Raw genomic sequence first — 12,980 nt, 5'->3', positions numbered from 1 at the left:
TAATGGACTTTTCAGACCGCTAAGGTGGAGCTAAAGGCAGGGCACCTAAATCAATGAAAGATTTACACTTGTTTTTTCACCTACACTGACAGACTGACCCCTTGTTGTAACATGTAATGAAGGTAAAAAGTAAAAAAAATTAAAAAGCCAAAAAGTTAATGTTCTTACTGTCCCTCAATTACCCACATCTTTTCTCTTTATTACTTATCCAAGTGATTGGTAATTTTGATTTGCCCCTATGATGTATTTTCTTCTGGGCCTGTCTCCTTCGCTCTTTGCAGTAGTTTTACATCTCTGCAACTACAAGCCCATATCATTGGCTTGTGAACATTGAAGGGCCCTCGCCTTATTGAACACTTCAATTTTCAAAGTCAAGCCATTTTGATTATGACCCTTTTTCTTACAATCTGCTTTGCCAGCTAAAAATGAACAAAATATCTATTGCAAAAAAAACCCTTCATATATTTTCAGCTTAAAAGGTAAGAGCGCAATGACTGGCAGTGTTGGATTTGGGATTCAAGGCACTGCTCTAAAAGACAAGCTCCCTTGTCTACACACTTATTAAACAAAACAAGATTTAGGGTAATTTGTGTAGGGAGGAGGGGACAAAACTTCTTTGAAATTTATAGGAAAAACATGATATGGACATGTTTGTCAGGGTGAAGAAGGGTTTTTATTTTATGTCCAGCTCCATGTGATGCCTAACCAAACCCTCTCTCCTTCCATCTTATGAACTGGAAAGTGACACAGCTCTAGTCCTCTTTGTCCCCACAACAGTATTTTTATGGGTTTTTTTTTCCTATTTTTATTGGTTTCCTTTCCTCTCGTTGTTTTCAGGATTGTTATGAAGACATGACTTCACCAGGTCTCTTCCCTCTCATCAAGGCCAAATATTGAAGGACCCCAGTCCCACACATTGCCCCCATTTCTAATTTACATTTTGATAATAATATAAGATCTTTAAAGTTGTCTACCAGTCCCCATTGAAGATCTTAATGATTTTATTGATCTTAATGATTTTATTTATTTTTCTCTGCTTGCTGGCTTTAGAAAAGCAACTATAAATAACATGAACATACATACGATGTTGTTATTGACATTCATTCACCTTAATGAAATTCATGAATCTACCAAGGACTAAAATTGAATCTACCAAGGACCAAATCTCAAGAGTTTTAACAAATAGATTCAATCATCATATAGGATCGAGGAGCAGGAGTAGGAGAGTAGGACCATAACAAAGCAGATTTTTTTCTTGCTGGAGTTTTCACATCATAGACCAGTAAACTTTCAAGATCTTTTTTTGTATGCCTTTAAATTATTTTGGATTTTTCATTGGAATGCTTAAATCTATGTTACCCATCTTTAATGACCTTTCAAACTGTAAAGCTGAAGCCTTTTTGTTTATAGTAATATTTTAATTCATGTAACTTTGGTCAGCTTTTTAACCATTATGATAATGATATATCAGGACTGGCTTTAAGCCTGAATAAGGTAACCAGATAAAGTTGCATTCAACCCTACTGTTTAATTAATTAACCAATTCCTGTTACCATACATATTAAGTTGAGAATGACCACATTCGGGACCAAAAGAAAAACTAATTAATTAACCAATTATTGCTAATGACTAGAAAGTGATGGATGGCTTTAGTAGATAAAAATAGGGCATGATGAGTTGGGTGTATGTCGGGGAATGGTCACCACTCACCAGCAAATTCATTAGCTTAACAAAACTCTTATAACCAAAGTGGTAACAAAAGGAGGAGACAAAGCTTTGCTTTCGGCTGGGTTTTTGCTTGTTGGTTTGGTCTAAATTTGCCTTTGTCTCCATTGCTTGCTTGACCTTTCTTTCTTCCCCTTTGCTAAATTGTTTTGTGGATGTTGCATACTATTTGTTCCCTCTGAAATGAAGATTAAGTGCCTTTTTCTCCTTGTTTGTTTCTCTAACAACAAAAAATAGTCTGAAAATGATTAGATTTGGTCAAGTAGAATAATTAAGACACTCAAAATGAATCCTCCCAAGTCTTATATATTCGTATCCAGATAACAGGAAGATATAGACATTACTAGAAGGGATATTGGTTCATATATTTTCTTTTGGTGCCATCATTTCCATGTAAAATACGAGGACCGGAGAAGAAGGATAAAGATAGATTTGGGCTCTTTTTTTTGTTTGTTTTTGAAATGTGGTTCAGCACCATTTGATCTTTGCTTTTAACATATTTCTAAAGCAGCCCACAAAAAGTTTGCTGCCAGTTTTGCTCTGAACTTGGGCTCCGATATTGGATATTCCTCTGTTTCTCCCTCTACGTTTTGCTTCCGGAGAAGCACGGAAATGACAAAAGGTTGAAATTCTGCTATTAGTCCATGTACTCTGATAAGTTGTGAATTTAGTCTCTATACTTTAATTTGGTCAATTTTTAGTCCTTACACTTTTCAAATTTTAAAATTTCAATCCAAACCAAATGGTAGTAGTTAAATCTATTTGGTTAAATTTTACTATTAGTCTTGTACTATGCCTAAAGTTGTAGATTTAGTCTATGTTCTTGAATTAGATCATTATTAGTCTCTATATTTTTTGAATTTTGAAATTTTAATTTTAAGGTAAACGACAATCTTTAAATCTATAGTTGAATTTTTTATAAGTAATATGTGAAAATAGTAAGTTGATATGACATTATATATATAACAATATGTTGCCACTATCATATTTTGAAAATAACATAACTTAATGAATTTAACTGTTTGATGGGGATTACAATTTTAAAATTCATAAGGTATATGGACTTAAAATGATCAAATTAAAGTATAAGAATTCGATTCACAACTTACACATAATATAGGGACTAATGACAGAATTTAACCGATGGCAAAATCTTAAGCCTATTACACAGTAAATGACAACCATTAATGAACTCAAGGATTTGCATGTAATTAAATCTTTTCCTCTCTGCCTAAATAACTGAGCAAACAGGTGAGTCATTAGTCTATATTTTACTTTAACAGGGGTTGCCTATATATTAGGATCAAATCAAACTCTTTATCATATGTAATAATTGATAAGTCTGACCACATGAATCTGAACCACCAAACTCTCGCCCTTGTAGCTACCATCTACCAAGTTGCATCAGAGTTTTAGCTTCGGGTCCCAATTGGAGACCCATTATATGCAAAGGTGCAATGGATTCGGATGTGTATACATCGCTGTAAGTTGGTGAGGCTCATGTTTCTCACCCTGTGTTCCGAGCCAATATGTCTTAATTCAACATGCCATGGACATAGAGAGACAAAATCTGAAACAAAAGGAAAGCGACCATAGGATCGACATGGGCACTTGCTGAGGTGGTCCGTGTGAAGGGCCCAGTGACTGACGTGGCAGCATAAGATATGTAAATAGCACACATGGAGATGCGGTGAATGCCCATGCGGGCGCTATGGTGGGGGAACTTGACCCTCCTTGTCCCTCCTGTGGAAACGCAAAGGGCGGTTTGGCCATGCAGCTTTGTCTTCAAACCATTGGCCTCTAACCCTTCCTGGCTTCCTCCATTTCATTGTCGGTCCCATGTGTTCCATGCAGTTTGATTCAGACAAAAAAAGACCCCCAAAATTTAGACTTAAAATTATCCCTGACGAATTTGGTTTGTTTACGTATGAGTTCCATACATTAATATACACACACTCATTGTCCTAATCATCATCCTGTTCATATATAAACGTACAAACAGATGTTACTCATGACTGATCTGAAAATCACTCCTTCAATTTCATTAATTCTCAAGGTTCATGTTTCATACACGTCCATGCATGAGGAGTTTTATAAGTTTGTGATCGTGAATGAAAAGATAAGAACATAGGTACTCCAATCTAACTTTACAAGGTCAACTAAATTTGTGATTATCCTAAATCTAATTCCATCAGTCGATTCAAAAAGTATGTAATTTCATCGTTTAAAATATATTAAAACATTTCATTGTATATCCCTTTCTTGGTCATAAACGACACTGCTTCCACACCTTCGATAAGAGAAACTATGTATGAAAACTGAAAAACAAATAATCCAAGGCCATGCGGTAATATTTCTGCCATACATTTTAAGGGTGGGGCAAGGAGTGGACTTCCTCATCACAAACACATGGTAGGACCTCTACTTATTTAGAATTCTCACAAATTCGAAAAACTTAATTAGTTCACGTAATTGTTATTAAAGAAAAGTTATTTGACAGTCAAAAAAATTATTTTATGGTGATATTTGAGAGTACATCTCTATAATTCCTTCCTTCTTGATTTGGAATACGTCCCCTAAGGTGATTTAAAAAAGGGAAAAGTAAGGGACAAAGGGAGGCCCCCTAATATCTTGAATTTGGTTTTCAAGATTCATCATCCGAACACCTGCATGTTCTCTTAAAGAAAGGATTTCATTTCAGTACAAAACTTGCATTTAATGCGCCCTCTTTGATAACTTCTATCAGTACAAATACCTGGAAAACCTAACACTGAACTCACACCCCCAGACCACATACAATCTTTCTCTGTTTCTCAAAGTTGTTTCATCATACAAATGTATTCGCTAGGTGTTATCTTCTTTCTCCTTTGTCTTCCTATGCATGCATGCAATGCTCGTTGTCTAGGTTATGCTGCTGAAGATATTGACAATCATGCCGATTTTCTTGCCAAGGTTAGCGCATAATATATTTTTATATAGTGATTACGATAAATATGTATATATGTGTGACTTATAGTTTATATACGTTAAAACCAGGATGTCAATAAGTTGAAGCTCCACGATCAACTCGAGATGAGGTCTTCAATCTCAAAGGAAGTACAAACACAAGAATATGGGGTTCACGGAATAAGAAAACAAGAGAATGGGACTGATGCAAATAATATGAAACAAACACTTTGCAACTTACTTCTCAAGGCAAAACAAGCTGTTGAAAATGCTATTTCATCAGGTTATTTTTCAAACTAAGATGTCCTTTTTGTATTCGGAATAGTTTATCTTCTTATTTAACAGGAAATATGAGAGACATATCCTTTTGACTTACGCTATGAAATAAAATAAAAACTGGAAAAAGACTATCATTATTTCATGCTACACTTGAACTGCTTTAAGCTTTTTGCACCGTTCATTATCCTTTCACAAGTCGTCCAACTTGGTTTCGCTAAGGAAATTTCAGCAGTGACCTAAGTTCTTAAAATATAACGTGTTGTTGCGTAATCATAGACCTTAGTTATAGCTTTAGTGTTAAACACTGTTTCATATTATTGATGATGATGATGGCGCAATAGCAATTTTGCTTATATGTTCATGCAGGATATGAAATTATCTTGTCTTCTGGGGTTGATTTCCACGGCATGGCAAAAGTAGAGGTAACTACAACAGTTTTAAATTAAGTCATAGATCATGCTTTTTTTAGTATGATTAATATTCCTGAGATTATTTATTGCTTGTGTTGAGTTGGGTAGGGATTGAAGAGAGTAAGAAGGTCAAGGTCCATGTTAGGAAATTCAGGTGGTGACACTGAGGAAGATGTGGGTTCCAAGGAAAAGGATATGGTGGATGGGGACATTGACGACGTTATGGATTATTCACAACCCCATCGGAAACCTCCTATTCATAATGAAAAAAACTAGACAACACTCGTTAATATTACCCAAAATGTTAATTGTTTCGTACCAGCTTCTAGTTTCATTTAAAAGAGAACCAAGAAAAAGTTATTATGGTTTCTCCCCTAAAACTACCATCTTTTGGCTACCTGTTCAAGGGCGTTTCGTATGGTCAAAATTAAAAAATATATATATTAAGTCCAAGCTCCACTGAAACACTATGCAAAAGACACTTGTAATTGCCAAATGTGTTCAAAAACCTTGCTGTGAAGACGGCTTATCAGAACGTGGTGATTTAAAGCTACTGTTGTCTAGACCATAATCTTATGGCCTATTCTCCACCCGCCTGATCCGACCTAATAGATTCAATAATTCAAATTTGAGATAAATTTTAATAACCCAAGCAGATTTGAATAAAATTACCGTTGCAACCAAAAATATTTTTTTAATAATCTCTATAAAGAGATAAATATCAAAATTATGTATGAATTTTAATCAAATATGCAATGTTATATATAAACTAAAATTTTATTTAATTTTGTACATAAAATTTTAATTTGATTCATTTTCACAAATCAAAAATACAATTATTAATATAAAATCATTTTATGTTGACAAATTACATACATAAATAGTTTTATTTATTTCTTTAAATATGTATACTTGTATCAAAATTAAATTTTTATATATACATTTAAACCACAATTAAAATTTCATATATAATTATATCCACTCAAGGCTCATATGTCACATCAAAATTCACGTGTAATTTTTAGATTTATCTCTTCTATAAATGTTATTTTTAACTCACCTGACCTAAACAAGGAAAAGGAGTTATTTGGACTGAAGCTCAAACCAGCGTGTGCGCATACATATTATTATATATACTGACATCTAATCCAAAGATTACGCGTGTACAGACTGATGAGATAAAGGTGTTCTCACCTCCCGAAACTCCTGCATCTGTTTTTCATAAAAATAAAACATAATCCAAACCAACACGAGTTTTCCACATTTACATGGCTGAAACATGTTGAGAGAATATGACTAAAAACCGAGGCTTACATGTTTATTTAGGTTGCGTTGGAGGAGGATGTTAAACGCGATAAAGTGGAGCCCACTCTGAACTGTCCAGACGACAGTCTGCAATGTACTGTCCCCTGTATAGAATTCAATAACCAAGCCCAAAATTGTGCAAAACGTGGCCATCTGTGAACCATGTGCCACCATTGCCAAGTAATTGATCTCGTAAAACAATCTGAAAACGGGTTAAAATGCATCACATTACCATGAAAGAAATGTTCCCGAAATTTCAGGCTCTGATCCCTAAGAAATCAAATTTTCATTCCTATCTAACAATTCCACCTTACTACATAACCAAAGTACATGGCTGTCTCCGGAGGACTTAACATTTCCAATTGCTCAATTGACTTCCAAAATTTGATAACCAAAACAAACCAATAAAAGATAAAGCATCATTCTCGACCGGATAGGATGCCCATGTGAATGGATTTTCTTGAAGTCTTTAGTAAGTTGTCTTGAGTTTAATTTCTTTTTATTTAGTTTGTGGAATCAATGGTAGATAATTAGGTGCCACTGCAGCTGACAATGAAAGGTTTGACAAAGTTTATAAATTCAGAGGTTCTGATTCCCAGCTTCAAATCAACCTCGCCTCCACCCAACCAGAAGAAATCTGGATCAAGCTTTACAATGGCTTCATCTAAAATTACCTGCAACCAGTTCCAATTTTCCCGTTACTAAGAGTATGATGAAAAACATGAAATCTTTCTTCCTGCCTTTCATGGTGTATGCATGCATGGCCATGTCTGAAGTCATGCATTTTAGCTAATCACACAGATAATACCATCAATGAGAAACAATAAACTTGGCTTTTTGCTTCTTTATGAAATTTGTAATATGGTATCTCAATTCTGATTGCTAACCACCCCTTAATGTGGACTGTCACTTTTGTATTACATGAACTTCGTCAGTTTCAGGTAAGTTACATACCCTACAGCCTACATGATAAGAAAAGAAACTTCATTCTAGAACCTAAAATTTCAAAGCATCTTAGGCTTCCATCTCTAACAGTTTATGCAAGCCGTCGTCTTATGCAAAAGGAATATGCTGATAAACTCCACAGTGCATTTTCTATGTGACAGACTGGCAGGAAATGATTTGAGCTGACATTAGGAACAGTGGACCAGCCAGAAAGCTGGCAGATAGATTCAAATTCATGGACAAGGAATTCATGTGTTGCTATACTCAAATGCATGTTACAGACTTAATAAGTACTTGATTTTACTTGTTCGATTTTGTATATAAACAAGCCAAACTGGTCCTAAGCATGATGAGGATGGATATCTACCCAGGCAATTAAATCCTCAGGGCCCCATGTGCTCTTCCTACAGAAGGACAGGGATCGAAGGGGGCTACTGTCTAAAAGACAGGTGCCAAGAACATTTTTACACAACAAAAGCCTCTCAAAACAATTAGATTCCTAAAAGAAAAATGAACCAACATTTTTGTTTGAAACTTCTGCTCTTGTTCCCTCTCTATTGTTCATTATACCATATTACAAATTGAACATAAATACTATATTGAACAATTCCCAATACATTTCATTTATACAGTAACAGCATACCAAGTAGAAAAAACAAGCAATACAAAATCAATATACTAATAAAAGACAAATAAAAAAACAAAATTCAATACATTAGATGTTATGTAAAGCTAGCATACAAAGGTTTGCATAAAGAGCACTTACTGGAATGTCAGTTTGCATACCGATGCAAGTAACTGCATTGTGCTCATAGCCAGTCAACTTTATTGATGTTTCCTCAGGAGCAAGTCTCACTGAATTATTCAAAACATGTAATAATTAACTAAATATTTTGGAGATCCCAGCATTAAATAAATCTTCTAACCATAAAGAGAATTATAGGAGCCAATATTGCACCAAAAGTTGATTGGTTTCTTCAGCCCATAAATGAAGTGAAAAAGATGACAGCATTAAGAAAACACTAATCAACAACTTGACCATACAACAGAATAATCAAAAACTTTACAAGCTGGATTATGAATACATCTTCATAGATGATTTAACAAAATTCAAACAAATAGTTATTGCTCTTGAATCAGAAATAAGGATCACCAGATAGTTATTAACATTAGCAAAGTCATAAGCACCATTGCACCATGTTAGTCAACAGCTTTTGCCTACAAGCCAAAAATGTGACGTTGAATTGGTCACAGCTTGCAGTTTATTACTCCTTAGTTCTCTCTCAATTAATCATTCAGATGATGCTGAAACTAGTCCTCGAAAACAACAGTAAGTGAACTAATGTTTAGACCATAAATGTAACGGTAAGTTGGTAATAACTTGCAATTTATTACTCCCTAGCTTTCTCTTAATTAATCATTCAGTTGATGCTGAAACTAGTTAAATGACAATAAATGAACTAATTTCAGCCCCCGCTTAAATAAACATTTTTTTTCTGCGAGGGACGCAAACAGCTTCAGGTTTCAACTACTTATGATTGTGTCTACACTGACATAAAGTGCAGGCTACCAAATATAAGCAAACAAAGCTCTTGCAAGTCAGTGGCAGTAAGAATGCATTATTAGCAATAAAAATTCATTAGCTCTTCAAAACTGAAATAATGAAAAAGAAAAAGAAGGTGACAACAAAGACATAAAAGGAAGGTCCATGAGACTCTGACAATTGATTTATAATATGATTCATCCTTAGCAAATTATAAGGCAACTGAATGACTAGGTTAACAAGAAAATAAGCAAAATTAGGAATCCATAGCTCTTTCCACACAAAGAGCTTAATCAAGACTTAAGGCATCATGTATTAATGCATGAATGATGTGTACTGGCACCAACCTGCCAGAATATAATATTAAAACAAACTATAATCAGATATGCCAGGATCTTTACACCAGACCAAGTTTTATCTACTCTCTGCTACAAATATGTGCTTTGAATCATCATTACAGTAACATGTTTGTATTGGGTTTTTAGACATAAATAACTCATTTCAGAATGGCTAGAATAATCTAATAATAATTTCAATGAAATACCCTTGAGTAGGTGTCTTTTTTTTATCATAAAGAGGATCACAGTTCACAAATAAATAAACTTACAGTTAAATTTCTTCTTTGATATCTTTCCATTGTTGAGTGTGTAGAGAAAATTTTTGACAGTTTCAGCGTTGAATCTAGCAGTATACTGCAAATATTAAAGGGTTCAAACGTAAGATCCTTTCTATATGGGGCATCTTGTTGGTACATAGGGAAAAAGGAAGTTACCTGAACTACAACAACATAATACTTTGAATTGTTTCGATCACTACAATCAATTACATTGGACAGGGCTTGAGTATTAACCTGAGCAAGCAAAGCAGCCTTAGTATGGAGCCTGACAGATTAAAATGAGCAAATCAGACTTATGGTGTTTTGCACTAGAAAAAGAAAAGTCGCCACAAAAATGGGAGTGGAAGTAGGTGGGTGTCACATATTTTGAAGGTATGACTGCCTATATTTATTTTCATCTGTATCTCCACTACCCCTGATTCACGAGTATGCTCTGGATGCTTTGCAGTTTAGGGTGCATTTGGTTCATGTAATGTAACATTCCATCTCGTAATCTCAAATATCACACTAAGATTACCTTGTTTGGATTCGAAACACCCCCACCACCCCATAATCTCACTTTTCCAAGTAGCGTCAAGATGCCTGAATATAGGGTGTAATCTCAATACCCCTCTTCCCCCAAGTTATCTTAGATTCCGAGCATAATCTGAAATTTTGGATAAATTTACCTTTTGTTTTTATTATTTAAATCGGCATCGTCCTTTTTTTCCCAAATAAAATTTTAAGTCTAATAAAAAAAACAAAAACCTCTCTTTTATATGAGAACTATTTGAGAAAATTTTAGTTTCACTTCTCTTTTCATAATAAAAGCAACCACACTCTCGAACACAAACAATTGATAAACCATATAAATAAGTTATCATAATTAGGTTCAATTGTTCAAAACAAAAAAAGGTTCAATGGTTGTTCGGTTGAATTCATGTGATAAAATTGAGGTGTAATAAAAATGAACTTCGAAAGTTATTATAATTATATGGAAAAATTGACACTAAAAATGTAAAAGGAAGTGAACTTGCAAAAAACTTTCTTTTAGGTAATCTTACATTCCATCAATCAAACACCAAAATCCTACATTCCAGGCAAATGAACCAAGCAGGGTATCTAATATACCTAGTAATCTTACATTCCAATAATCCTATTTACCCAAAGTAATCTTACATTTCTTCAACCAGATGCCCCCTTAGTGTTTTAACACTCCATTAACAACCAACCACTCTTAAAAGCATCTTCAACAATCCACATGAAACCCCTTACTACAGAATCTTTCTCTTCAAACATGGACCAACTAAGCAAAAACCAAGACAGGTACTAATATATTCTTTATACTCCATACAAATATGACTTTGAATGCTAAAATGCATTACTTGAAAAGAAAATAAAAAAGGAACTGGAGCATAAAATGGCAATATTTCACTGTTCATATCAGAACTTCAAGCATTTGATCATCCTAACAACATATTCTCCTCAAAACCATTAAATTTCTACACGTAGAAAGGGCAAGACCATAAATCATATCACCTCAAAAAAGCCCATCTCGAGTTGGTGATGCAAGCTTTTACGGCCGCACAATATCAACCATTTTTCCAAGATGACAAATAGGCATTTGCAAAGCATTTCACCTCCTTAACTAAAGCAAACCAACTTGTTCACCTTCTGACACAACCAAAATCACATTCTCCTATCTGCTGCTACGCCACTTCAAATAATCTTTCTTCAATTATGTAAGTTCAATGTAAGCCATATATCCATTATTATTATACATAACTAAGATGGATAGTCTTGAAACTTCATATGAATTAAAAAATTTTGAGTCTAGATTCACTGCTTAAAGAAAAAAAAAAGGTAACTAACTAAAGAAATTCACACAGATTCACTATCTCATACTCGTAGCTAACTAAGAAAAAAAGGTACTAAAATGCAACTAATTGATCGATGATTATCAGTTCGAAGTAAAATTGTAGAATGACAAACCAAAACGATGCTTTTGCAAAGATGATGAACAGAGGCGGCGCCGAGAACGTCGCGGCGGGACTCGAGAGGCCAGTCGTAGTAATCGGAGGCGACTCGCTTGAAAATGAAGTCGTTGACGCCATTGGATCGTAGAATATTAGAGAGGCAAGCTTCAACATCGGAGCTAGCATCGCCGTTAGTGAGAGGGGATGAAGAAAGGATAGGTTCAGCATTTTGAGGCAGGTGAGAGAGCTCTAGCTTCGATATTCGCCGAAGGATTTGAAGCTGGACTCTCTCTAGCTCTGCCAACGCAGCCTCCATTTGCACAGGGGAAAGATCAAAGTAAGCAAACAGCTACTATTAGGTATTGCCCGCGGTTGAAAGATGCGGGAGAGAGGGACTTGACGATCTCAGGGGACGATTGGTACGATCGATTTTAATTGGTGGTTATGGTTGAAAATTAAAATATGGGCTGGGTCGGATCCGCTTAAAAACATTTAACTCATATTTTAAAAAGTGGTTTCAAAAAATAAAATTTGTTCTAAACATGTTATTTTAAAATAATAAATTTATATTTAAATAATGTTTAAATTACCTAATATTATGATAGTTTAGTAAGAATATAAAAAATAATTTATTATAACTTATTGTTAATATTTTAATATATGAAATATAAATTTTAAATATTTTTGAGAAATTAATATTAATTATTTATAAAATTTAATTAGAATATATAAAGTATATTTTAAATATTTAAATATAATCATTAAATATTTGTAATCAGATATTAACAGATTTGTATTATTTTAAGAATTTTTTTATTTTTAATTAATGACTTTATTTTAAAATGTTATTTGAATATATAACCCATATTATATAACATTAGCATCTGTAATTTAAAGTTAATGAAAAATGGGAGAAAAAAATAGAGTAAAAAAGTAATAATGCTTCCATAAGTGCTTTTGGCTAAACAAAAAGTTAAAATCTTTAGCTTCTGAGTAAAATACTTTTGAAAAGTCACTCATTTCAGCAAATTTTTTTTTTGTTTAGCATTTAGTGGTGAAATCTGATAGCCAGATTGTGGTGGACCTTGTCACGGCTGTTATTGGAGAAGAGATGTTGGAGCTTGTAACAGCTGTTTGTGGCCTTTTGCCTCGGTCGTGGCTGGTATTAGCATGTCATGTTCCGCAGGGTGCTGATACGACAGTGAATGCTATCACCAAGCTCGCAAGGGATCGCTTATTGGCGTTGCAACTGGTTT

The 12,980-nt window shown here is 34.2% G+C and overlaps 2 protein-coding genes across 3 annotated transcripts; one reads left to right on the top strand and one right to left on the bottom strand.

The window, feature by feature from the left end:
• The first annotated feature begins 4,372 nt into the window (after positions 1–4,372).
• On the top strand, positions 4,373–6,019 carry LOC107947649 (uncharacterized). Its single transcript, XM_016882236.2, has 4 exons — positions 4,373–4,677; positions 4,762–4,954; positions 5,317–5,372; positions 5,469–6,019. Exons 1-4 carry the CDS (start codon positions 4,561–4,563, stop codon positions 5,634–5,636), a joined length of 534 nt encoding a protein of 177 aa, XP_016737725.1. The 5' UTR covers positions 4,373–4,560; the 3' UTR covers positions 5,637–6,019.
• An 849-nt stretch (positions 6,020–6,868) lies between these two features.
• Positions 6,869–12,176, bottom strand: LOC107946941 (uncharacterized). 2 transcript variants are annotated; one of them, XM_041107401.1, is made up of 5 exons: positions 11,741–12,176; positions 9,926–10,003; positions 9,761–9,845; positions 8,377–8,465; positions 6,869–7,339 (listed from the first exon to the last, which is right to left on the bottom strand). In XM_041107401.1, exons 1-5 carry the CDS (start codon positions 12,038–12,040, stop codon positions 7,196–7,198), a joined length of 696 nt encoding a protein of 231 aa, XP_040963335.1. In that variant the 5' UTR covers positions 12,041–12,176; the 3' UTR covers positions 6,869–7,195. The 2 variants fall into 2 exon arrangements, with proteins under 2 accessions (XP_040963335.1, XP_040963336.1); XM_041107402.1 differs by having other exon boundaries at positions 9,926–10,034; positions 11,741–12,125.
• Positions 12,177–12,980: the final 804 nt, after the last annotated feature.

Source organism: Gossypium hirsutum, chromosome D12, assembly GCF_007990345.1.
Source record: "Gossypium hirsutum isolate 1008001.06 chromosome D12, Gossypium_hirsutum_v2.1, whole genome shotgun sequence".
Lineage (NCBI taxonomy): Eukaryota > Viridiplantae > Streptophyta > Magnoliopsida > Malvales > Malvaceae > Gossypium > Gossypium hirsutum.
The sequence above is the reverse complement of the archived record's forward strand: the minus strand, read 5'-3'. Positions and strand labels throughout refer to the sequence as shown.

Bases quoted from the DNA above. Each gene is read 5' to 3' on its own strand.
- LOC107946941 (XM_041107401.1), bottom strand. From the start codon at position 12,040: ATGGAGGCTGCGTTGGCAGAGCTAGAGAGAGTCCAGCTTCAAATCCTT. The intron at 8,466-9,760 runs GTAAGTTTATTT...TGAATAATTCAG, and splicing joins ATCAAAGAAGAAATTTAACT to TGAGACTTGCTCCTGAGGAA. The intron at 7,340-8,376 runs GTAAGTGCTCTT...AACTGGTTGCAG, and splicing joins GTATGCAAACTGACATTCCA to GTAATTTTAGATGAAGCCAT.
- LOC107947649 (XM_016882236.2), top strand. From the start codon at position 4,561: ATGTATTCGCTAGGTGTTATCTTCTTTCTCCTTTGTCTTCCTATGCAT. The intron at 4,678-4,761 runs GTTAGCGCATAA...CGTTAAAACCAG, and splicing joins ATGCCGATTTTCTTGCCAAG to GATGTCAATAAGTTGAAGCT. The intron at 4,955-5,316 runs GTTATTTTTCAA...ATGTTCATGCAG, and splicing joins TGAAAATGCTATTTCATCAG to GATATGAAATTATCTTGTCT.